This window comes from Heptranchias perlo, chromosome 1 (genome assembly GCF_035084215.1).
Source record: "Heptranchias perlo isolate sHepPer1 chromosome 1, sHepPer1.hap1, whole genome shotgun sequence".
Lineage (NCBI taxonomy): Eukaryota > Metazoa > Chordata > Chondrichthyes > Hexanchiformes > Hexanchidae > Heptranchias > Heptranchias perlo.
In genome coordinates, this window is record NC_090325.1 from 85,841,597 (window position 1) to 85,867,160 (window position 25,564).

General features: G+C 45.5%; 1 protein-coding gene across 1 annotated transcript in view; it reads right to left on the bottom strand.

The window, feature by feature from the left end:
* Window positions 1–20,083, bottom strand: part of LOC137333465 (magnesium transporter NIPA2-like) — a 55,948-nt gene extending 35,865 nt beyond the window's left edge. The window contains exon 1 of the mRNA XM_067997654.1: window positions 19,848–20,083. Coding sequence (XP_067853755.1) covers window positions 19,848–19,884 — 37 coding nt within the window. The 5' untranslated portion in view covers window positions 19,885–20,083. The remainder of the gene's footprint in view (window positions 1–19,847) is intronic.
* Between the last annotated feature and the right edge of the window lie 5,481 nt (window positions 20,084–25,564).

Consider the following 25,564-nt stretch of genomic DNA (forward strand, 5'->3'; position numbering starts at 1 on the left):
CCGAACTGGACTTGATTTCTACCCCAACCTACTTTTGTTCAATCCTAATAATTTCCAGTTCTGACCAAGAGTCTACACTCAAAATGTTAACTCCTCTTTTCCAATACTGACTAGTTCCAGCATTTTCTATTTTTATTTCAGATTTCCAGCAGTTACAGTTCTCCCCCTCCCCCCAACTTTGTATTTTTAATCTGCCTGCAGTGGTGACTCTGGTTTCCTCTGAAATTGTGTTTCACTGTACAGATGTAGATCTGTGCATGCAGAGACAGTATTTATGTACCCTATTGATGCACAGTTTTGCAACAAACCTGAGCATCCAACAAGTATGTCCTGCTTCACACACTTAAATCTACTTACCAACATCAGTCAGACTCCTACCAGTATCCAGATAGATCAGTTTTAATTTGCATTATCACAAACCAGTTTTCTTTGGAATGCGACGGGGATCCGGTCGTTATACTGAAGCCAGCACCTTGCTGCTCAAGTGTCAAGATTCACTGGCAGTTACGCACTTCAATTTTGGATTTGCTGACTCTATGGGCCCGATTTTAGCACCCGCTATCGGGTGCGTTCTCGGCGGGGGGGCCGCGAAAATCGTGAAATCCAGGATCCCGACCGGATCCCGCCTCGATCCCGCCCACTTCCGGGTTTCCCGCTGACGCACCGGCGTGCGCGCGCAGCCCCCGCTGGTGGGAATCCCGCAGGCAATTAAAGCCAGCGGGATGCCACTTGAGAGCATTTATGTAGCTATTTCAGGTCATTAACTGACCTGATTAAGGGACTGTGTGTGATTTTGGATCAACATGGGACTGTTTCCCACACCGGGGGAAACACTCCAAGATCGAATGGACGTGTTGCAGCTGTCAGCCTGTGGCAGCTGCAAAGGTCCATTTGACAGGTGGGGAGGGGGAAGACCCTCACCCATTGCAGGAGGCCACTCTGTCACTTGGGACAAAGTTTGGCCTCCACCACCCTTCTCCTGACGGTCAAAGTCACCAACCTGCACACTTACCCCGGGGTCCGGAGACATGTACCTACCTTGCGGACCCCCTCAGATGTACATCTTGTGGATGGGGGCCGCCGTAGCAGCAGTCATGACCTCCTCGGAGTGCGAACAGCATCACCAGCCTTGCCAGCCACGCCGTCCACCTCTGACACGTGGAGCTCCACAACACAGTGCTGTGACACATCCACCTGTACAGCAGGAGGGAGGGCTACCGCAGAGAGAGATGCGTCGCAGAGGGCACTACCCTCGCCACAGGTTCCACACACCGAGGCTCAGCTTCCTGGACCTCTCTGAGCAGCAGTGCACACGGAGGCTCAGAGTCACTCGACATGTAGTCGTGGACATCTGCAGCCTCTTTCATGCCGATCTGCTCCTGGCTGGCCCGTGCACCATCTTCCTACCTGTCGCTGTCAAAGTCACCACTGCCCTCCCGAACTTCTCCTCCACAGCCTTCCAGGGTGCAACCGGGGACATCGCTGATGTCTCTCAGTCGTCTGCGCAGAAGAGCCCTGCAAATACACCTACACCCACTCTGCAGTGACACAATGTGTGGCATCAGTGGTGGGTCCTCATAGTGATACCCAGGAGCGGGCATTATTGCACAAACCGGACAGGATTCGCGAAGACATGGCAGTAGTGGTGCCAATATAATGTGTGATGTGAGTTGTTCTGAAATTCAATAGAAGTAACAACCATGACAAACCCTCAAACACCCTTGTGCATCCCCTTTATGCTCATGACACGTTTGCCTTACGCTGCCTACTGCACATATGTGATGCATGCCCTGTGGCTGCAGCACAGGTGGTGGCAGGTTGAGTGAGGCTGGCCGTGAGAGAGATGCACGAGAGGGTGAGTATGGGATAGAGCCATGAGATTGTATGAGGATTGAGTTGCGTGGTAGTGGCGGGATGAGTACTGGCGAGGTGAGTAGGTGCAGGTAAGATGAGGATGAGGTTTGAGTGGGTATGAGGGGTGATGTGACAGAGTAGTGTTGGCAGTGCAGAAGGAGATGTGGGGTGGGGGCAATGATGTGGCAGATGGAGTGTAGGGGAAAGACTACGTGTACTCACTGTGGCTTACCTACTGAGGTCATTGGACCGCCTCCTGCACTGTGTGCAGGTGGGCGATATGTTGGTGGCGCTGGTGACCTCCTCTGCCACCTCGAGCCAGGCCTTCCTGGTGGCAGAGGCAGGCTGCTTCCTCCCGCCCGCCAGGTGGAAGATCTCTGTCCTCCCCCTCCTCCTCACCCCATGTATTGATACCTGGGGTGAGGCATCATTAAACTGGGAGCAGCCTTCCCCCTGGGCTGCTCCATGCAGTCATCTTTGCTATTTGTTGCAGCATCTGTCAGTGGAGGACTGCCCCTTTAAATAGAGCGCCTCCAACTGACAGATCTTATTGCGCATGAGCAGCCCGCCCAACGCGCAGACCAGCAGCGGGGAACCCAGAGGAGCAGGTAAGTGGCTCCAATTAGTGCGTTGCCTGCTACGATCGCGCGGGAAACCCACTAATTTCACCGGGCGTGTTACTCACGCGCCCGCTTGCCCACCCGCCGAGAACCCGCACCCCTGCTAAAATCGGGCCCTATGCTACAAATTTAATGGGAGAATTTGCACTGATATATGTGTGAATTCAATCTCACATTTTCAGTATAACAGCAGCATAAAACTTAGGAAAATGTTAAATGCAACAATCAATTTCCTAGAATTTCAAGTAGTCAGTCAAAAAAGCAGAAATCAACAAAACAATTAGAATGCTGAACTATATAGTGAAAACAGTAAAATTTAAGTTAGAGGAAATAATGGGGTAAAATTTAAAACGCTGGCTGGAACTCAGCAAGGGGCGGAGGGTCAATATGCAAGTTGGAAACCCGGAAATATTGAGTGCATTGTCCTGAGCGATCGCGACTCAATTGAAGGCCCTTAATGTGACTTCCGGATTTCGTGTCTCCAAGTCGCACAGCACGTATACTGCGCACCCGAATGACATACTGGGAGTTGGAGTATTTAAAGGGCCATTGCAACCATGGATTTTGAGGGAGAAAAGAGTAATTTAATAAGATGGAGCAACAAAGGACAAGTTCCAGTTCAGTGAATCTTCGCTTGAGTTGCTACTAGCTGGTGTGAGGAGGAGGAACAAGCTGTACCCAGCTGACAGGAGGAAGCACCCTGCCTCTGCCACCAAGTCCTGGCTCGAGTTGGCAGAGGAGCTAAGCAGCAGGACCACCGTTTAAAGGATGTGGGTGCAGTGCAGGAAGCGCTTCAATGACTTAACCAGGTCAGGAAAAGTAAGTACAGTTACTGATTCACCAACATCCTGTGGCGTACATCATCCCCCTCTCAGTCTGCCCTGCCAAGCCTACTCCATTACATCATTCCTCACACCCACTTAAGGCTCATTATCAAATTACCTTCCCTTTCTGTGTACTTCCTCACCTCCCCATTTGTGACCCCACCACTCCCACTCACCCCAATCCTGATGCAGTGTTATGAATCTGTCTGATGCTCACCCTCTGATGCATCTCTTTCATTGGCTGCCTCACCCAAAGCAACGCATCCATCTGGTGACCCCATCACCCTCACTCACTCACTCAGAATACAACCGGACGGACCACCCGGCATCGGACCACTAGGCACCGGACACGACAAGGGCAAGCCAAGCCCAGTCGACCCTGCAAAGTCCTCCTCACTAACATCTGGGGACTTGTGCCAAAATTGGGAAAGCTGTCCCACAGACTAGTCAAGCAACAGCCTGACATTGCCATACTCACAGAATCATACCTTTCAGCCAACGTCCTAGACTCTTCCATCACCATCCTTGGGTATGTCCTGTCCCACCGCAGGACAGGCCCACCAGAGGTGGTGGTACAGTGATATACAGTTAGGAGGGAGTGGCCCTGGGAGTCCTCAACATTGACTCTGGACCCCATGAAATCTCATGGCATCAGGTCAAACATGGGCAAGGAAAGCTCCTGCTGATTATCACCTACCGCCCTCCCTCAGCTGATGAATCAGTCCTTCTCCATGTTGAACACCACTTGGAGGTAGCACTGAGGGTAGCAAGGGCACAGAATGTACTCTGGGTGGGGGACTTCAAAGTCCATCACCAAGAGTGGCTCGGTAGCACCACTACTGGCCGAGCTGGCTGAGTCCTGAAGAACATAGCTGCTAGACGGGCCTGCGGCAGGTGGTGGGCGAACCAACACGAGGGAAAAACTTAGTTGACCTCGTCCTCACCAATCTACCTGTCGCAAATGCATCTGTCCATGACAATATTGGTAGGAGTGACCACCGCACAGTCCTCGTGGAGACCAAGTCCCGTCTTCGCACTGAGGACACCATCCAACGTGTTGTGTGGCACTACCACCGTGCTAAATGGGATAGATTCAGAACAGATCTAGCAGCTCAAAACTGGGCATCCATGAGGCGCTGTGGGCCATCAGCAGCAGCAGAATTGTATTCCAGCACAATCTGTAACCTCATGGCCCGGCATATTCCTCACTCTATCATTACCAACAACCCAGGGGTTCAACCCTGGTTCAATGAAGAGTGTAGAAGAGCATGCCAGGAACAGCACCGGGCGTACCAAAAAATGAGGTGCCAACCTGGTGAAGCTACAACTCAGGACAACATGCATGCTAAACAGCGGAAGCAACATGCTATAGACAGAGCTAAGTGATTCCACAACCAATGGATCAGATCAAAGCTCTGCAGTCCTGCCACATCCAGTCGTGAACGGTGGTGAACAATTAAACAACCAACTGGAGGAGGAGGCTCTGCAAACATCCCCATCCTCAATGATGGCAGAGTGCAGCACGTGAGTGCAAAAGACAAGGCTGAAGCGTTTGCAACCGTTTTCAGCCAGAAGTGCCGAGTGGATGATCCATCTCGGCCTCCTCCCGATACCCCCACCATCACAGAAGCCAGTCTTCAGCCAATTTGATTCACTCCACGTGATATCAAGAAACGGCTGGGTGCACTGGATACAGCAAAGGCTATGGGCCCGACAACATCCCAGCTGTAGTGCTGAAGACTTGTGCTCCAGAACTAGCTGCGCCTCTAGCCAAGCTGTTCTAGTACAGCTACAACACTGGCATCTACCCGACAATGTGGAAAATTGTCCAGGTATGGGGCGGCAATTGGCCTGATTGGATTTGTCCACAAAAAGCAGGACAAATCCAATCAGGCCAATTGCCGCCCCATCAGTCCACTCTCAATCATCAGCAAAGTGATGGAAGGTGTCGTCGACAGTGCTATCAAGCAGCACTTACTCACCAATAACCTGCTCACTGATGCTCAGTTTGGGTTCCGCCAGGACCACTCGGCTCCGGACCTCATCACAGCCTTGGTCCAAACATGGACAAAAGAGCTGAATTCCAGAGGTGAGAGTGACTGCCCTTGACATCAAGGCAGCATTTGACCGAGTGTGGCACCAAGGAGCCCTAGTAAAATTGAAGTCAATGGGAATCAGGGGGAAAACTCTCCAGTGACTGGAGTCATACCTAGCACAAAGGAAGATGGTAGTGGTTGTTGGAGGCCAATCATCTCAGCCCCAGGGCATTGCTGCAGGAGTTCCTCGGGGCAGTGTCCTGGGCCCAACCATCTTCAGCTGCTTCATCAATGACCTTCCCTCCATCATAAGGTCAGAAATGGGGATGTTCGCTGATGATTGCACAGCGTTCAGTTCCATTCGCAACCCTCAAATAATGAAGCAGTCCGAGCCCGCATGTCATTTTTGCATTTATATTTGTTTTTGTTACATTCACATTAAATGTTATAATTGTAACTCCACTGCCTCGTCTTGTCCATTCTTGAGTCCCTTTTGTGAAAACGCCCTTTCATGTGCTTCATCATGAACGCCAAGACTTGATGCCACCCATTGGGCATGTTTACAATGGGTGTATGGGTGGTTGAAGGACTTGTTTTGTGCAAGTGGAGGGGTTGCTGGTGTTGGTGATGGTGGTGGTTGCTCCAGGTGGTCTGAGTACTTCACTTTGCAGATCTCCTTATGAGAGTCTCTCAGATATGAGTGACTCCCTGACATCATGAGCAGCCATGTGCGCCACTGCTCTGCCAATGGGGTGCCCATCTTCCACCTCCTCCTCCTCAATGTTACTGGCAGATGAGGATGCTTCATGAACGCATGGGAGCTCCTCCACTTGTAACCCTCTCTGCTGAGCGATGTTATACAGGAGACAACACACGACTATTGTTCTACACAGCCTCGCCGGTGAGTACTGAAGAAGTCCCCCAGATCAATCCAGGCATCTGAAGCGCATCTTGAGCATTCTAATGGCTTGTTCAATAACAAACTTGATGGTGATGTGGCTCTGGTTGTAGGGTTGCTGTGCCTCGTTGGTGGCTTTTCTCACAGGTGTCATGAGCCATGTCTGCAGGGGGTATGCTTTGTCTCCAAGAAGCCAGCCCTTAAGTCTGTCTTGTGTGTGGAAGTGTGCCGGGATGTTAGACTCGTGCAAAATGAAGGAATCATGGCAGCTACCAGGGAATTTGGCACACACCTGCAGAAACTGCCTCCAGTGGTAGCAAACCAGCTGTGCATTAATGGAGTGATACCCCTCTCGGTTGATGAACAGACCTGGCTCATGTGGAGGTCCTCTGATTGCTATGTCTGTGCAATCTGCTCTTCTGCAGGTCTGTCTTGTCTACCTGCAACTCCCAGAAGTACATGCCATGCCTGCCACGGATGGTGATGTGCCTCCTCCTCAGATGTACTGTTGAATAAATCCATTGTACCACCCCCCGCCCCCCCCCATCCTGATGATGTCAGTTTGAGTGGCTCCAAAATGTAGGTAAATATGTCTGAACACAAAAATTCTGAGTGTGAACCAAGAAATCTCAGTCTTAACACAAAGAACTCCCAGCCAAAGGTTAGTCCGAGAGAACTGATTGACCTGCTGCAAAAACTCACCTTTTCTGCATGAGTCAATCACTAGTTTAAAAGGTCCAAATGAGCGTTGACTGCCATTCGTCTCCGCTTCCATGGCACGTTTCAGAGGCCACGAGAGACACGTTTAGGAGCAGTTAAAATGGCTTGTGTAGATTGATACACAAGAAGTTAATAGGTTTAAGCACTTTAAGTACCTCAATTGGCCCTTCAAGTATCGTCCTTAAGTTGCAGTGGGACTTTCGGGATTCAGAAGCTTGCGCACGCCCAAACGCATCTGGATCAAACCCAGAAGATGGAGCTAGGATGTGGTCCCACTCCGAAAATGGAGAATTTTTACTCCGCACCCGCCCCCAACCCACCCGTTCTTGGGGGTTAAAATTTACCCCAACGTGTCCAGTTTTAGTCATCTAGCCACAAAGGAGACATTCAAGCCCGAGAGGCAGCATAAAGAGCCCAACAAATTGATCCCTAATGTTAGAAGACTGAGTTATGAGAAAAGACACAGGAAATTTGAACTTCTCACCCTTGATACAAGGCAGCTGAAAAGGGGGCCTCACAGGTATACAAGACAGTGAACATAGAAAAGGTAAATCCAGAAATCTACTTCAACCTAGAAAAAGGCAAATTTAGGACCAATATTAGGAAGTTATTCTTCAGAGTGACAAACACTTGAAATGGACTTCTAGGTGTATGCGAAGAGAGATGGAAGGAAAGATCATGCCCTCAGGATGAATGAATTACTTTTGAATTGTAATCAATATTGCATACCTAGGAAGTTAGCAACTGCTTCAGAAAAGCCGACGACTCAAAAAAGGAGGCTTATGATAAATGTTAGGTTCATAATTCAGTAGAGAACGAAGCTGAGTACAGAAAGTACAGGGGAAAACGGAAAAAGGAAACAAGAGAGACAAAGAGAGCATATGACAATAAATTAGTGAGTAGTATAAAAGGGAACACAAAAGTCTTTTATAAACAAATTAATAGTAAAAGGGTAGTCAATGGAAGGGTGGGGCCGATCAGGGACCTAAAAGGAGAACTTCTTGTAGAGGCAGAGGGCATGGCTGAGGTATTAAATGAATACTTTGCATCCGTCTTCGCTAAAGAGGATGCTGCCAATCTCACAGTATTGGAGGATGTAGTAGAGCAATTGGATAGGATAATAACAGATAAAGAGGAGCTACTTAAAAGGTTGGCAGTACTCAAAGTAGAAAAATCACCTGGTCTGGATGGGATGCATCCTAGGTTGCTGAGGGAAGTAAGGGTAGAAATTGCAGAGGCTTTGGCCAAAATCTTTCAATCCTCCTTGGATATGGGAGTGGTGCCAGAGGACTGGAGGATTGCATATGTTACACCCCTGTTCAAAAAAGGGGAGAGGGGTAAACTCGGCAATTACAGGCCAGTCAGCCTAATGTCGGTGGTGGGGAAACCTTCAGAGACAATAATCTGGGAGAAAATTAATTAGCACTTGGAAAAAAATGGGTTAATTAATGAAAGCCAACACTGATTTGTTGAAGGAAAATTGTGTTTGATTAACTTGATTGAGTGTTTTGATGAAATAACAAAGGGTTGATGAGGGTAGTGTGATTGATGTTGTGTATATGAACTTTCAAAAGGTGTTTGATAAAGTACCACTTAATAGACATGTTAGCAAAATTGAAGCCCATGAGATTAAAGGGGCAGTGGCTGCATGGATACGAAATTGATAAGGGACAGAAAGCAGAGAGTAGTGGTGAATGGCTGTTTTTCAGATTGGAGGGAATTGTGCAGTGATGTAGCCCTGGGTTTGGTGTTGGGTCCACTGCTTTTTTTAATCTATATTAATAACCTGGACTTGGGTCTAAAGTGTATAGTTTCAGAGTCGGCAGATGGCACAAAACTCAGAAATGTAGTAAACAGTGAGGAGGATAGTAACAGACTTCAGGAGGACAGACGGACTGGTGAAATGGGCAGACACATGACAGATGAAATTTAACGTAGAAAAGTATGAAGTGACTTTTGTTAGGAAGAATGAGGAGAGGCAATATAAACTAAATGGTACAATTTTGAAGGGGGTGCAGGAACAGAGAGATCTGGGGGTGTACATACACAAGTTTATGAAGGTGGCAGGACAAGTTGAGAAGGCTGTTAAAAAGGCATACGGGATCCTTGGCTTTATAAATAGAGGCATAGAGTACAAATGCAAGGAAATTATGCTAAATCTTTATAAAACACTGGTTAGGCCCCAGCTGCAGTATTGTGGCCGATTCTGGGCACCACACTTTAGGAAAGATGTCAAGGCCTTGGAGAGTAAATAAGGAGAAACTGTTTCCAGTGGCAGAAGGGTCAGTAACCAGAGGACACAGATTTAAGGTCATTGGCAAAGAACGAGGAGAGAGATGAGGAAAAAATTTTTTTAGGCAGCGAGTTGTTATGATCTGGAATGCACTGCCTGAAAGGGTGATGGAAGCAGATTCAATAATAACTTTCAAAAGGGAATTGGATAAATATTCAAAGGGGAAAAATTTGCAGGGCTATGGGGAAAGAACAGGGTAATGGCACTAATTGGATAGCTTTCAAACAGCCAACACAGGTACGATGGGCCGAATGGCCTCCTTCTGTGCTGCATCATTCTATAATTCTATGAACAGCTGAGGACAAGCCTATGATGTGACGGAAGCTGCAGGTATGCCAAACATTCTTTCAAATGTAGGGAAAAAACATGTGGATGAAAGTCTTAAAAGGACAAAACACAAATTCTGAAAGCACAAGACATCTAGGAGGTCGAGGTCATGCCTCTCTCCCCCCAGAATTTTTTTAATTTTTACCTTAAAAACACTGATTTCTAGTCAATGGATTTTTAATCTTTTTATAAAAAGACAGCAACTTGACTTTGAATTTTAAACATGCAACCGAACCTTCACACCACGGTGTGCGGACAACACAGTGTGAACTGCTGAGAGTTTGGTACGTGTGGGAGTTTAAGGGTTAATCTCTTTAAAATCTAGTGCATATTGCTTTCAACTGTTTAAGTTCAATTTTAAAGTTTAAATTTTTAAGTTTCTGTCAGGCTTCAGCAGAGAGAGCTGCTGTAGCAAGTTAATTGGTTAGCTAGATTAAACTGGTACTTGAAGGTGGGGCAGGCCTGACTCATCTGAGTCACAAACTGTAGAAATACAGGGGCCTGTCAGTGCGACAACACGGAGTGCGGATAACACAGAGTGAACTGCTGAGAGTTTGGTACGTGTGGGAGCTGGGGGAAGGAGGTGCTCGTTTGCCTTGCTTTTCCGAACTTTTTCCGTAGAGCGGCAGTGGACCTGAGAGTAGAAGACTGAGATTGGGGAATAAAAGCAGCAGCAGACCTACAACAAGAGAAAACTACTGTGCGACGTCACAGGTGAGGCAGGAGAGTCCGAGAGGTGAGCACTGTATAAAAGGAGACCCCGAGAGCGGGAGGAGAGTCTGAGAGTCTAAGGCAAGTCATGGCAGCACAGCTCACACCCGTGATATGCTCCTCCTGCACTATGTGGGAAGTCATGGACACTACCAGCGTCCCTGGCGACCACGTGTGCAGGAAGTGTGTCCAGCTGCAGCTACTGGCTAACCGCATTTCAGAGCTGGAGCTGCGGGTGGATTCACTGTGGAACATCCGTGATGCCGAGACTATCGTGGATAGCATGCTCAGTGAGGTGGTCACACCGCAGGTAAAGATTACGCAGGCAGAAAGGAAATGGGTGACCGCCAGGCAGAGTAAAAGGACTAAGCAGGTAGAGCAGGAGTCCCCTGGGGCCATCTCCCTCTCAAACAGATATTCTGCTTTAGATACTGTTGGGGGAGATGGCTTATCAGGGGAAAGCAGCAAGAGCCAGGTTCGGGGCACCACGGGTGGCTCTGCTGCACAGGAGGGGAGGAAGAAGAGTGGCAGGGCTATAGTGATAGGGGATTCAATTGTAAGGGGAACAGATAGGCGTTTCCGCGGCTGTAAACGTGACTCCAGGATGGTATGTTGCCTCCCTGGTGCTAGGGTCAAGGATGTCACGGAGCGGCTGCAGGGCATTCTGGAGGGGGAGGGTGAACAGCCAGTAATCGTGGTCCATATTGGAACCAACGACATAGGTTAAAAAAAGGGATGAGGTCATGCAAGGTGAATTTAAGGAGTTAGGAGATAAATTAAAAAGCAGGACTTCAAAGGTAGTGATCTCAGGATTACTACTAGTGCCACATGCGAGTGAGTATAGGAACAGGACAATAGACAGGATGAATGTGTGGCTGCAGGGATGGTGTAGGAGGGAGGGATTTAGATTCCTGGGACATTGGGACCGGTTCTGGGGAAGGTGGGACCTGTACAAGCGGGACGGGTTACACCCGAGCAGGACCGGGACCAATGTCCTCGCAGGGGTGTTTGCTAGTGCTGTTGGGGAAGGTTTAAACTAGAGTGGCAGGGGGATGGGAACCTGAGCGAGGAGTCAGAAGAGAATAAAGTTGAGAGCAGCAAGAGAGGGGAAGACCCAGGGGAAATCTACAATACAAATAGTACAAACAGTTGTTCAAGAACAAGGCTGAGGGGGGACATGATTGAGGTGTACAAAATTATGAGGGGCACAGATAGGATGGATACTAAGGAGCTTTTTCCCTTCGTTGAGGGTTCTATAACAAGGGGACATAGATTCAAGGTAAAAGGCGGGAGGTTTGGAGGGGATTTGAGAAAGAACTTTTTCACCCAGAGGGTGGTTGGAGTCTGGAACTCACTGCCTGAAAGGGTTGTGGAGGTAGGAACCCTCTCAACATTCAAGAAGCATTTGGATGAGCACTTGAAATGCCATAGCATACAAGGCTACGGACCAAATGCTGGAATATGGGATTAGAGTAGACAGGGCTTGATGGCCGGCGCGGACACGATGGGCTGAAGGGCCTCTATCCGTGCTGTATAACTCTAAGTGAAAGGGAAAAGCATAGAGCAGCGAAAAGAAAGTGTACTTTAGGCACGACAGATAAAATAAAAACTAGAAGGTGCAAGGTGATTAACCCAGCATCAAAGCTGTGGAGGGGGTTGGGAACCTGAGCAGGGAGACAGAGGAAAGCGTGTCAGGAAGGGACAGAAGGTATGGAGTAAAAGGTAAAGTGTTAAAAAAGGAATAAGCAGGAACTAAGTGTCACAAAACATATTTGAAAGTTCTTTATCTGAATGCACGTAGCATTTGTAACAAAATGGATGAGTTAACGGCACAAATAACTACGTATGGGTATGATCTTGTGGCCATTACAGAAACATGGCTGCAGGGTGACAACGACTGGGAATTAAATATGCCAGGGTATTTAACAATCAGGAAGGACAGGCAGGAAGGAAGGGGAGGTGGGGTGGCTATGTTAATAAAGGAAGGAATCACTGTAATGGAGAAATGATATTGGGACAAAAGATCAGGACAATGAAACAGTGTGGGTAGAGATAAGGAATAATAAGGGGAAAAAAACACTAGTGGGCATAGTATATATGCCTCCTAGTTGCAACTCTGCGGGAAGAAGTATTAATCAGGAAATAGTCGGGGCATGTAATAAGGGAACAGCTATAATTATGGGGGATTTTAACTATCATATTAACTGGACAAATCAAATTGGGCAGGGTAGCCTTGAGGAAGAGTTTATTGAGTGTATTAGGGATGGATTTCTTGAGCAGTATGTAACTGAACCTACAAGGAGGCAAGCAACCTTGGACCTGGTCCTGTGTAATGAGCCAGGATCAATTAATAATGTCCTAGTTAAGGATCCCCTTGGAATGAGTGACCATAACATGGTTACATTCCATATCCAATTAGAGGGTGAGAAGGTTGGTTCTCAAACAAGCGTACTGAGCTTGAATAAAGGAGACTATGTTGGTATGAGAGCGGAATTGATTAAAGTGGACTGGGAAAATAGATTAAAGTGTAAGACGGTACATGAGCAGTGGTGTTCATTTAAGGAGCTATTTTACAACTTTCAAAAAATATATATTCCACTGAGGAAAAAAGGGTGTAATAGAAATGACAGCCATCCGTGGCTAAGTAAAGAAATTAAGGATAGTATCCGACTAAAAACAAGGACATATAAGGTAGCCAAACTTAGTGGGAGGATAGAAGATTGGGAAGTCTTCAAAAGACAGCAAAAAGTAACTAAAGGATTGATTAAGAAAGGGAAGATAGATTATGAAAATAAATTAGCAAAAAATATAAAAACAGATAGCAAGAGTTTCTACAGTTATATAAAAAGAAAAAGGGTGGCTAAGGCAAACATAGGTCCCTTAGAGGATGAGACCGGGAAATTAATGGTGGGAAACATGGAGATGGCAAAAATGCTGAACAAATATTTTGTTTCAGTCTTTACGGTAGAGGACACTAAGAATATCCCAACACTGGACAAACAGGGGGCTCTAGCGGGGGGAGGAGCTAAATACGATTAAAATCACTAAGGAATTGGTACCCAGTAAATTAATGGGACTCCAGGTGGATAAATCCCCTGGACCTGATGGCTTACATCCCAGGGTCTTGAGGGAAGTGGCAGTAGGGATTGTGGATGCTGTGGTAATAATTTTCCAAAATTCTCTGGACTCGGAATAGGTCCCGGCAGATTGGAAAACTGCTAATGTAACACCCTTATTTAAAAAGGGTAGGAGGCAGAAGGCTGGAAATTATAGACCAGTTAGCCTAACATTTGTGGTGGGTAAAATTTTGGAGTCTATTATTAAGGAGACAGTAGCGGAACATTTGGATAAACATAATTTAATAGGACAAAGTCAGCATGGCTTTACGAAGGGGAAGTCATGTCTGACAAATTTGCTTGAGTTCTTTGAGGACATAATGTACAGGGTGGATAAAGGGGAACCAGTGGACGTAGTGTATTTAGACTTCCAGAAGGCATTCGACAAGGTGCCACATAAAAGATTATTGCTCAAGATAAAGAATCACTGGATTGGGGGTAATATTCTGGCATGGGTGGAGGATTGGTTATCTAACAGGAAGCAGAGAGTTGGGATAAATGGTTCATTCTCGGACTGGCAACCAGTAGCCAGTGGTGTTCCGCAGGGGTCGGTGCTGGGTCCCCAACTCTTTACAATCTATATTAACGATTTGGAGGAGGGGACCGAGTGTAACATATCAAAGTTTGCAGATGATACAAAGATGGGAGGGAAAGTAGAGAGTGAGGAGGACATAAAAAAAAACCTACAAGGGGATATAGACAGGCTGGGTGAGTGGGCGGAGATTTGGCAGATGCAATACAATATTGGAAAATGTGAGGTTATGCACTTTGGCAGGAAAAATCAGAGAGCAAGTTATTATCTTAATGGCGAGAAACTGGAAAGTACTGCAGTACAAAGGGATCTGGGGGTCCTAGTGCAAGAAAATCAAAATTTAGTATGCAGGTGCAGCAGGTGATCAAGAAGGCCAACGGAATGTTGGCTTTTATTGCTAGGGGGATAGAATATAAAAACAGGGAGGTATTGTTGCAGTTATATAAGGTATTGGTGAGACCGCACCTGGAATACTGCATACAGTTTTGGTGTCCATACTTAAGAAAAGACATACTTGCTCTCGAGGCAATACAAAGAAGGTTCACTCAGTTAATCCCGGGGATGAGGGAGCGGACATATGAGGAGAGGTTGAGTAGATTGGGACTCTACTCATTGGAGTTCAGAAGAATGAGAGGCGATCTTATTGAAACATATAAGATTGTGAAGGGGCTTGATCGGGTTGATGCGGTAAGGATGTTCCCAAGGATGGGTGAAACTAGAACTAGGGGGCATAATCTTAGAATAAGGGGCTGCTGAGATGAGGAGAAACTTCTTCACTCAGAGGGTAGTAGGTCTGTGGAATTTGCTGCCCCAGGAAGCTGTGGAAGCTACATCATTAAATAAATTTAAAACAGAAATAAACAGTTTCCTAGAAGTAAAGGGAATTAGGGGTTACGGGGAGCGGGCAGGAAATTGGACATGAATTTAAATTTGAGGTTAGGATCAGATCAGCCATGATCTTATTGAATGGCAGAGCAGGCTCGAGGGGCCGATTGGCCTACTCCTGCTCCTATTTCTTATGTTCTTCTGTTCACTTCCCCAATAGTCACTCTCCCGCAACCTCCCAACTTCAATTCATAATGGCACTCTTACCCCTCTGAAGCCATTGAGACAGTGCAACCATCCAACTGGCCACTGTTTCACAGAAATACTCTATCATCCTCCAACCCTCCTAGTTTATGGTGACATTCTTCTTCTTCCCCCTCAATTTAACCTCAAGGGGGCTGGAATACAAAGGGGAGGAAGTGATGCTTCAATTGTACAGAGCCTTGTTCAGACCACATCTGGAGTACTGCATTCAGTTTTGGACACCGCACCTCAGGAAAGATATATTGGCCTTGAAGATGGTACAGTGCCGATTTACCAGAACAATACCAGGGCTTTAAGAGTTAAAGTGAGGACAAGTTACACAAACTTGTATTCCTTTGAATTTGGGAGGTTGAAGGGTGATCTATTTGAGGTGTTTAAAATGATAAAAAAGACTCGATATGGTAGATACAAAGAAGTTATTTCTTCTGGTGGAGGATTCCAGAACAAGGGGCATAATCTTAAAATTAGAGCTCGGCCATTTAGGAGTGAAATCAGGAAGTGTTTTTTCCACAAGGAGTAGTGGAATTCTGGAATTCTCTCCCCTAAAAGGCAGGGTCAATTTAAATTTTTAAGACTGAGGCCAATAGATTTTGTTAGGTAAAGAATATGGAGCAAAAACGAGTAAATGGAGCTAAGGTACAGATCAGCCATGATCTAATTGAATAGCGAAATAGGGTTGAGGGGCTGAATGGTATACTCCTGTTCCTATGTTCATGCTCTTCTCCCCATCCAACTCGCTGTAAGCTAGTAGCCTTCTTCCATCCCCTATCCCCAATTCAAGCTAGCAGTGCATTAAATTACTTCAACAACTTCAGAGGGGTGGCTTCGGAGTTGATGCTGGCTACACACTAAAGTTGTGTGGAGTATTCTAGTGGAAATCTGAAAGCTATTACGTTGACTCAAAAATAAAGTAGAGTGGGAAAAGATCATTTTCAGCTCAGGGTAATTCTGAACAAGATACAAGATCACAAGAACCAACAGATTTAAATTATTGACTATCTCAGTGGTGCCATTCCTCCAGGTGAAGGTTTATAGGACCCCTTACTAAATTGCTCCTGTCAATCTCTGCTTGCCTCTGTGTTAAGCTTTAGAAGCCTGGAAAACCATTTCAGGCAACACAAAAAACTAGTACAATAGTGCTTAGTGTCTTAGTTCACTTGGTAGCACTATAAAATTCTGAATTGGAAGATTACTATTTAAGGAAGGGAGAGAGAAAACAGGGAACTACAGACCTGTTAGCCTGACATCAGTAGTAGGGAAAATGCTAGAATCTATTATGAAGGATGTGATAACAGGACACTTAGAAAATAATAATAGGATTTGGCAGAGTCAACATGGATTTATGAAAGGAAAATCATGTTTGATAAACCTATTGGAGTTCTTTGAGGATGTAACTGGTAGAATAGATAAGGGGGAACCAGTGGATGTGGTGTATTTGGATTTTCAGAAGGCTTTCGATAAGGTCCCTAACAGGAGGCTGGTGAACAAAGTTAGAGCATGTGGAATTGGGGGTAATATACTGGCATGGATTGAGAATTGGTTAACAGACAGAAAACAGAGTAGGAATAAATGGGTCTTTTGTGAGGATGTGAGTTGTGAGGAGGATGCAAAGAGGCTTTAAGGGGATATAGACAGGCTAGGTGAGTGGGCAAGAACATGGCAGATGGAATACAATGTGGAAAAATGTGAAGTTATCCACTTTGGTAGGAAAAACAGAAATGCAGAGTATTTTTAAAATGGTGAGAGATTGGGAAACGTTGATGTTCAAAGGGACCTGGGTGTCCTTGTGCATGAGTCATTGAAAGCTAACATGCAGGTGCAGCAAGCAATTAGGAAGGCAAATAGTATGTTGGCGTTTATTACAAGGGGATTTGAATACAGGAGTAAAGATGTCTTATGCAATTATATCGGGCCTTGGTGAGACCGCACCCGAAGTATTGAGTACAATTTTGGTCTCCTTACCTAAGAAAGGATATACTTGCCATAGAGGGAGTGCAACGAAGGTTCACCAGACTGATTCCTGGGGTGGCGGGATTGTGTATGAGGAGAGATTGAGTAGACTAGGCCTGTATTCTCTAGAGTTTAGAAGAATGAAGGTGATCTCATTGAAACATGCAAAATTCTTACAGGGCTTGACAGGGTAGATGCAGGGAGGATGTTTCCCCTGGCTGGGGAGTCTAGAACCAGGGGGTCACAGTCTCAGAATAAGGGGTAGGCCATTTAGGACTGAGATGAGGAGAAATCTCTTCACTCAGAGGGTGGTGAATCTTTGCAATTCTCTGCCCCATTCAAAACAGAGATCGACAGATTTCTAGATATTAAAGGCATCAAGGAAAATGGTGTTGAGGTAGAAGATCAGCCATGATCTTGTTGAATGGCAGAGCACCCTTGAGGGGCCAGGTGGCCCACTCCTGCTCCTATTTCTTACGTTCTTATTGTGAGGTCAAACCCTACTTCAAGACATCAGCGTGTAATCTAAGTTGACACTAGTGTAGTTTTGAGGAAGTACTGCATTTCGATGGTGCCATTTTTCAATTGCGATGTTCATATGCCTGTTCAGATAGACTTAAAGATCCTATTGCACTATTTGAAGAATTGAGTTCTCCCACTGCCCTAGCCAAATGTCCTCATTGTGTGCAGATTGACTGCTGAGTTTACCTAGACAATAATAGCATACATATGAGGCAGGATCCAGAGTATAAATAGGATTCTGCCTGGATCCTAAACTGTATTTTCTGGTTTCAGACCAGTAGATGCAGTGTAAATGTACACTAAGTGTTGCATGTGAAGAAAATGGATGTAAATGGTAGACACTGTTCTTCCTGGATTTATATATTCTCACTTGGCAAATCCCTGTCTCAGAGAGGACAGAAGCCTTTTAAAAAAAATGCAAACACACTGTTTGCAGCCACTTGGTGCTGCCATTATGCCCTGCCCCAACTCCTTCCACAACTACCAGCATTAATATAAATACTGGGGCAAATTTGCCTGAGGGACAAAATGCATTTATCCACAGTACAACAGGACATTCAATTTTGTAGGTCTTTAATAGATGCTATGCTAAGTTGGACAATGTGCCAAAGGTCTTTCCAAATAATTTTCCCCAATCACACCAGTAACAGCTACCATTATGTAGATGCCAAATTTACTGTAACAGATTAACTCATTATTGTGCCACCCTTGCTATTCATTTTCAGACAAAATACCACACAAACAAATGTGTTTCTCCATCTATTCATCCAAGTCACAGAACTACAACCATAGCAGTACGCAAACTATGTTTTGTAATTATACAACATAGTTAGCAGTAATGTCAAAACAGCAGCCTACCGGAAAATTGCATTGGAAAAAAGAAAACTGAGAAGGGTCATGATACAAATTTTTTATAATGTAGAATGGTACATACAATTTTACTTATTTTAAACTGTGATCACAGAACTAGAGGACAAATGGATCAGAAACAATATTTGTTTTCTCTGCAAACAGGGAAATGTCACCCCTGTAATACAACTAATCAAGGTTGAGTAATGTAAACTGTGATGCAAGATTGATGTTCTGCAGCACTCATTTACTTTGGGGTCAAGGGTCATTTCACAGGCCATTGGAGGGTTTGACTTTAGACTAACTGAATTTTCTTTCTAGCAACCAAAGATAATCTAGTGATTAGTGTCAATCAAGTATAGTGAAGCTCATAACAGTGCAAGTTCTACATGGTTTGTTGGAAGGAGTGGGTTTGATGAGCAAGTATGTTTTTCTAATTCAAATAAAAGCAGCACCTCAAGTGGATAATAAAAGCTAATGGACTATCAGGTTTTATGTAACAAGCTTTAGAATATAAAGTTAAAATGTAATGATGATCTATATAAAATATTAGTAAGGCCACAGTTGGAGTACTATGGGCACTTTTGGGCTTCACTCTGCAGGAAGGATGTTGAGGCAATAGAGAGGGTACATCACAGATTTACTAGGATGATGTCTGGCATGAGGAAATACAAATATGAAGAAAGACTTGAAAATGTTAGGTCTGTTTTCAATAGAGCAGAGAGAGGATTACATGGTAATTTGTTAGAGGTGTTTAAATTATCAAGTGATGAGACAGAGTAAATAGAAACAAGGCTGTTTCCAGTGATTGTGGGAAATAGAATGGGAGGGACATAGATATAAAATTAGAGCAGGAGATTTTTTTTCCTCCACAGAGGGCTGAGCCTGTGGAATCACTACCAGAATTAGTGATTGAATCTGAAATCATTTCACCATTTAAGAATAGGTTCAACAGATACTTAAAGGAAAGCAGAATAAAGGGATGTAGGAACAGGGCAAGCATATGGGACTAGGACTACTGTTCGTTTGGAGGATAAACACCAACACGGACTGGTTGGGCTGAATGGTCTGCTTCCAAGTTATATCTTTTATGTAATTCCACTCTTTGTGCTCTCCCCTCTCAGCCGAATCAGATAAAGAGAAAAGTCCTCTTTTACAAATATATACCTAATCACTAGAGGAGCCACCAGATCCTCAGGAAAAACCGACCTTTTGCTATCTCTTACTGAAATGCAGTGTTTGTTTCTAAATTAGTTTTAATCAGAGACAATTTATATAGTTTAAATATTTATGCACCTCACCCACAAAATGTTAGCACCTATGGACTGCAGTCATTTTATGAAATATTTCTTCTTGAAATGTCTCATGTATTAATTGTGCAGTACAAGTAGAAATAAAACAGTGCTGCTACTATTCTGTACATCTCTCACCAGTATCCAACAGAAACATTACACAGACAAAACAACGGAGTTATAGACTGGCATGTATACGGCCGAAGGACATTACCCTCAACACACTGTTGGTGTCCTGGTCCTGGAGCCATTGAATGATTTCCGTGAACAGCTGGAAGTGATTTTTTTTAAACCAGAACAAACTCATCGGTCTTTTTTAGTCGAAATGTGACGTCCTCATTGGAAATTTCTCTCAAAAACTCTCCAGCGGTTTTTAACCCCCTCCCGGTTTTCCTTTGACCTATCTTCTGCTCGCCAGATCTTTAACTGTTCATTTCCTCTCCCTTTAACTGATTTACTCTATCTTTTACTTTGCTTCCTTTCACTGTCTCCACTCCCGCTGTTAGTCCCTCCCCTGGACTCGGTTAAGATCCTCACACCTGCCCATCACCTCTAGTTGTGGGAGCGCAGTCCTCTCGCGCCTTACTGCAGTTGCGAAATGATGAAGCTGTTTTGCACAAAGTTCTCTCTTTCAAAATTAACATACTGTCTGGTATATTTTATAGGCTTCAGAATTTCCCCCACAGTTTTGTTCTGATGTCATTTCAATGGTAATACAAAAAATGAGTGCAGAAGTGATGTAACATGAAGTTCAATGTTTTATTATCTGATACAAGGCCACTGTTTTTCCGCGACCGGTGGGCATCCTGGACCGAAATAATAAAATTTTAATTTGACTCTTGTTTTTTTTTTCTGCACATAAACACACCCTAACCCCCCCTACCTTATAAAAGGGGGGGCCTAAAACACATGAAAAAAAGCTGCTGTTGACGTGTAACAGGAAGTTAACTCAAGGGAGGAAAAATAACCTTTACCAAACGAATCTAGTGCATACTAAAAATCTTACAATGGTAGAACAATAAGTTGCTTAAATTAGTTTTGTTGTGAAAAGTCAGAGCTTTACTCTGAGTGAGTGCACTGACTCATGGGGCACGATTTTAACATGGAGAACCCGGAAGGCAAATGAGTGTGCCACAGTCTGTGATCACAACCCAATTGAAGTTGAGTATTTGTGCTTCCTGGTTTCCCGTGCCCCAGGCAGCCAGATTGACAAGCTGGCTGCCTGTCGGGAGGGAAAAGAGCAGTGAATCAGAGAGGGGGGCAGGAGGGAGGGATCATAGGCCCTGGAACAAACCGGAGGTGGGGGTGGGGAACGAGGATGACATCGGGTGGGCCTTGAAGATTGGGGGGGGGGTCCATTAATGGCAGGGGGTTCCAGCAATGGTAGATCGGGGGGGGGGGTCCAGCATGGGATGGGGGGGAGTCAGGATCGGGGGTCCAACATCGGGGTCAGCTGATCACGGGTTCATGTTGGTCAGGTGAGTTTGTTGGGCCTGGAAGAAGCATTCCTGCTCCTCCTGGCCCACAAACAGTGTAATAAATGTACTTACCTCATGGATCCAACTGCTTTCACCTGACGTGAAACAGAAGCGATGGGAAACCTGAACAGGGAAGGTTGAAGTTGTTTTATTTTTCTAATACGTGAAAAATTAAGTACCTCAACTATTTCAATGAGGCACATTGCCCCTTTAAGTATCAGCCCGCCAGTTTTAAGTGGAGGCAGGACTTCCGGGCGTCTTTTGAGGGCACACATCCAAACGCGCCTGGGTCAAACCTGGAAGTGGGCATGTTGGAGCCGGGGTGCATTCCCGCTCCAAAAAGCTATTATTTTAACCTCCCACCCGCCCCCCAACCCACCCGTTCTTGGAGGTTAATATTACCTCCCTGATGGCAGTGCTGGATTTAGTTCTGGGAATGAAATGGGGCAAGTGGAACACGTTTCAGTGGGGGAGCATTTGAGGAACAGTGATTATAAGGTTTATAATAGTTATGGAAAAGGACAAGGAACAATCAAGCATAAAAATATTTAACTGGAGGAGGGCTAATTTCAGTGAGTTATAAAGGGATCGTGCCCTAGTGGATTGGAATTATAAACTGACAGGCAAAACAGTAATTGAACAACGGGAAGCCTTCAAGGAGGAGTTGCTCCGGGTACAGAGTAGACACATTCCCATGAGAGGGAAAGGAAGGGCATCCAAAGCTAGAGCTCCCTGTATGACTAATGATATTAAAATGAAACAGAAAAAAGAGGCTTATGACAAATGTAAAGTTCATAATATAGTAGTGAACCAAACTGAAAACAGAAATTATGGAGGAGATCTAAAAAAGGGAATAAGAGGGGCAAAGAGAGAGTATGAGAATAGATCAACGGCTAACATTAAAGGGAACCCAGAAGTCTTTTATAAGCATATAAATAGTAAAAGGGTAGTCAAAGGAAGGATGGGGCCGATTAGGGACAAAAAAGGAGATCTTCTTGTGGAGGCAGAGGGCATGGCTGAGATACTAAATGAATACTTCACATTCATCTTCACTAGAGGAGAGGATGCTGCCAATGTAGCAGTAAAGGAGGAGGTAATGCCAATACAGGATAGGATAAAAATAGATAAAGAGGAGGTACTGAAAAGGTTGGCAGTACTCAAAGTAGAAAAGTCACTAAGAGTGTTGTGTATATGGACTTTCAAAAGGCATTTGATAAACTACCACATAATAGATTTATTAGCAAAATTAAAGGGACAGTGGCAGCGTGGATGCAAAATTGGCTAAGGGACAGAAAGCAGAGAGTAGTGGTGGACAGTTGTTTTTCAGACTAGAGGGAAGTATACAGTGGTGTTCCCCAGGGGTTGGTATTAGGACCACTGCTCTTTTTGATATATATTAATGACCTGGACTTGGGTATTCAGGGTATAATTCCTAAGTTTGCAGATGACACAAAACTCAGGAATGTAGTAAACAATGTGGAGGATAGTAACAGACTTCAGAAGGACATGGATAGATTGGTGAAATGGGCGGACACATGGCAGATGAAATTTAACGCAGAGAAGTGTGAAGTGATACATTTTGGTAGAATGAGGAGAGGCAATATCTACTAAACGGTACAATTTTAAAGGTGGTGCAGGAACAGAGAGATTTGGGGGTGAACATACACAAATCTTTGAAGGTGGCAGGACAAGTTGAGAAGGCTATTAAAAAAGCATATGGGATCTTGGGCTTTATTAATATGTGGAGAGACTGGAGAAACTAGGGTTGTTCTCCTTAGAGCAGAGAAGGTTAAGAGGAGATTTAATAGAGGTGTTCAAAATCATGAACAGTTTTGATAGAGCAAATAAGGAGAAACTGTTTCCAGTGGCAAAAGGTTCGGTAACCAATGGACAACACAGGCTTAAGATGATCAGCAAAAGAGCCAGGGGCGACACGAGGAAACATTTTTTTACCAGCGAGTTGTTATGATCTGGAATGCACTGCCTGAAAGGGTGGTGGACGCAGATTTAATCATAACTTTCAAAAAGGAATTGGACAAATACTTGAAGGGAAAACATTTACAGGGTTATGGGGAAAGAGCAGGAGATTTGGACTAACTGAATAGCTCTTTCAAAGAGCCGGCACAGGCACAATGGGCCGAATGGCTTCCGTGCTGTATCATACTATGCGATACCATTCTACAGGCACCAGAGTACTCTGGTCTCTCACCCAATTGTCTATGAGTGAACTCAAGGCAGACATTAACACACTATTCCACCAGTTATATGGAAGCTCAAACTCCTTGGTCTTTCTTGATCTAAATTATTTGACCATCATCCAGTACCTCCCATTAACACGTTGCAATAGTTCTGTCTTTTTTTATTCATTCTCGGGATAGTTGCCTTTGAGAAGGTAGTGATGGGCCTTCTGCTTGAACCACTGCATGCGGTGAAGGTACTCCCACAGTGCTGTTAGTTTAGGAGTTCTAGAATTTTGACCCAGCGACTATGAAGGAACGGCGATATATGTCCAAGTCGGGATGGTGCCTGACTTGGAAGGGAACTTGGAGTTTATGGAGTTCCCATGCATCTGCTGCCCTTGTCCATCTAGGTGGTGGAGGTCGTGGGTTTGAGAGGTGCTGCAGTGCATCCTGTAAATAGTACACACTACAGCCACAGTACACCGGTGATGAAGTGGATTGATGTTTAGGCTAGTCGATGAGATGCCAATCAAGCAGACTGCTTTATCCTGGATGGTGTTGAACTTCTTGAATGTTGCTGCAGCTGCACCATCCAGGCAAGTGGAGACTATTCCATCACACTCCTGACTTGTACCTTGTAGGTGGTGGAGAGGCTATGGGGTGTCAGAAGGTGAGCCACTCGCCACAGAATACCAGGCTCTCTCTTATTGGAGGTAGTTATTGCCTGGTACTTGTGTGGTGCAAATGTTACTTTCCACTTATCAGCCAAAGCCTGGATGTTGTCCAGGTCTAGTTGCATGCGGGCATGGACTGCTTCATTATCTGAGGAATTGCAAATGGAGCTGAACATTGTGTAATCATCAGCGAACATCCCCATTTCTCACCTTATGTTGGAGGGAAGGTCATTGGTGAAGCAGCTAAAGATAGTTGGGCCTAGGACACTGCCCTGAGGAACTCCTGCAGTAATGTCCTGGGGCTGAGATGATTGGCCTCCAACAACCACTACCATCTTCCTTTGAGCTAGATATGACTCCAGCCACTGGAGAGATTTCCCCCTGATTCCCATTGACTTCAATTTTACTAGGAATCCTTGGTGCCACACTCGGTCAAATGCTGCCTTGATGTCAAGGGCAGTCATTCTCACTTCACTTCTGGAATTCAGGTCTTTTGTCCATCTTTGGACCAAGGCTGTAATGAGATCTGGAGCCCAGTGGTCCTGGCGGAAACCAAACTGAGCATCAGTGAGCAGATTATTGGTGAGTAAGTGCCGTTTGATATCACTGTTGATTATTTTTTCCATAACTTTGCTGATGTAGGCTGAACTTTTTCTGCTTTTCATGGCCAGGACATACCTGGGCACATTGTCGGGTAGATGCCAGTGTTGTAGCTGTACTAGGACAGTTTAGCTAGGGACACAGCTTATCCAAAACTCTGCTACCCATATCCTACCCCACACCAAGTTCTGCTCACCTTTCACGCCTGTCCTTACTTACCTCCCGGTCCTTTAACAACTCCAATTTAAAGTTCTCATCCTTGTGTTTAAATCCCTTCACCCCTTGCCTGTCTCCACACGGTGCAATATTAGTAATAAATGCGCTAATGCATTTGTTGGTTATATAACAGAAGACAATTTTAACCCATTAAAGCTAATGTGACAATTCAAGTGCACAGAATGTTAAACTTGTGGGGCTCGATTTTAGGGTCGGGTTACCTGCGGGTTTCCAGCGGGGGGGCCCCGAAAATCCCGATCTCCGATCACGTGACCGGAATCGGACGAAATCCCGGCCACTTCCGGGTACCGCGCTGACGTGCGGGGCTGCGCGCGCAAGCCCCGCTGGTGGGAATCCCGCAGGCAATTAAAGCCAGCGGGGTTCCACTTGAGAGTACTTAACGTGCTTGTTGTGGTCAGTTAATGAGCTGAAGCAGCTGTCAAAAGAGGAAGTGTGGGATTTTACGGTCAAAGCAGTCAGTTTCCCACACTGGGGGAAACAGGACCCTTCAAACCAGGCGTGTTGCAGCCAGCAGCCTGTGCCAGGTGCCAAGGTGCGCTCCACGGGGGAGCGCCCTCACCCACGCAGGAGGCCACCGCGTCACATAGGGCAACCCCTGCCCTCCACCAACCCCCGCCAAGCCAGAGGACAGACCGACACGAAACCGCAGCCCCAGTCCGAGGACCCACCCACCTACCCTGCACAACCCCTCACACCAACACCTGCCAGATGGGTGGTGCGTTGACATCGTCGGAGGACGAACAGGATGACCAGCCCCAGCAG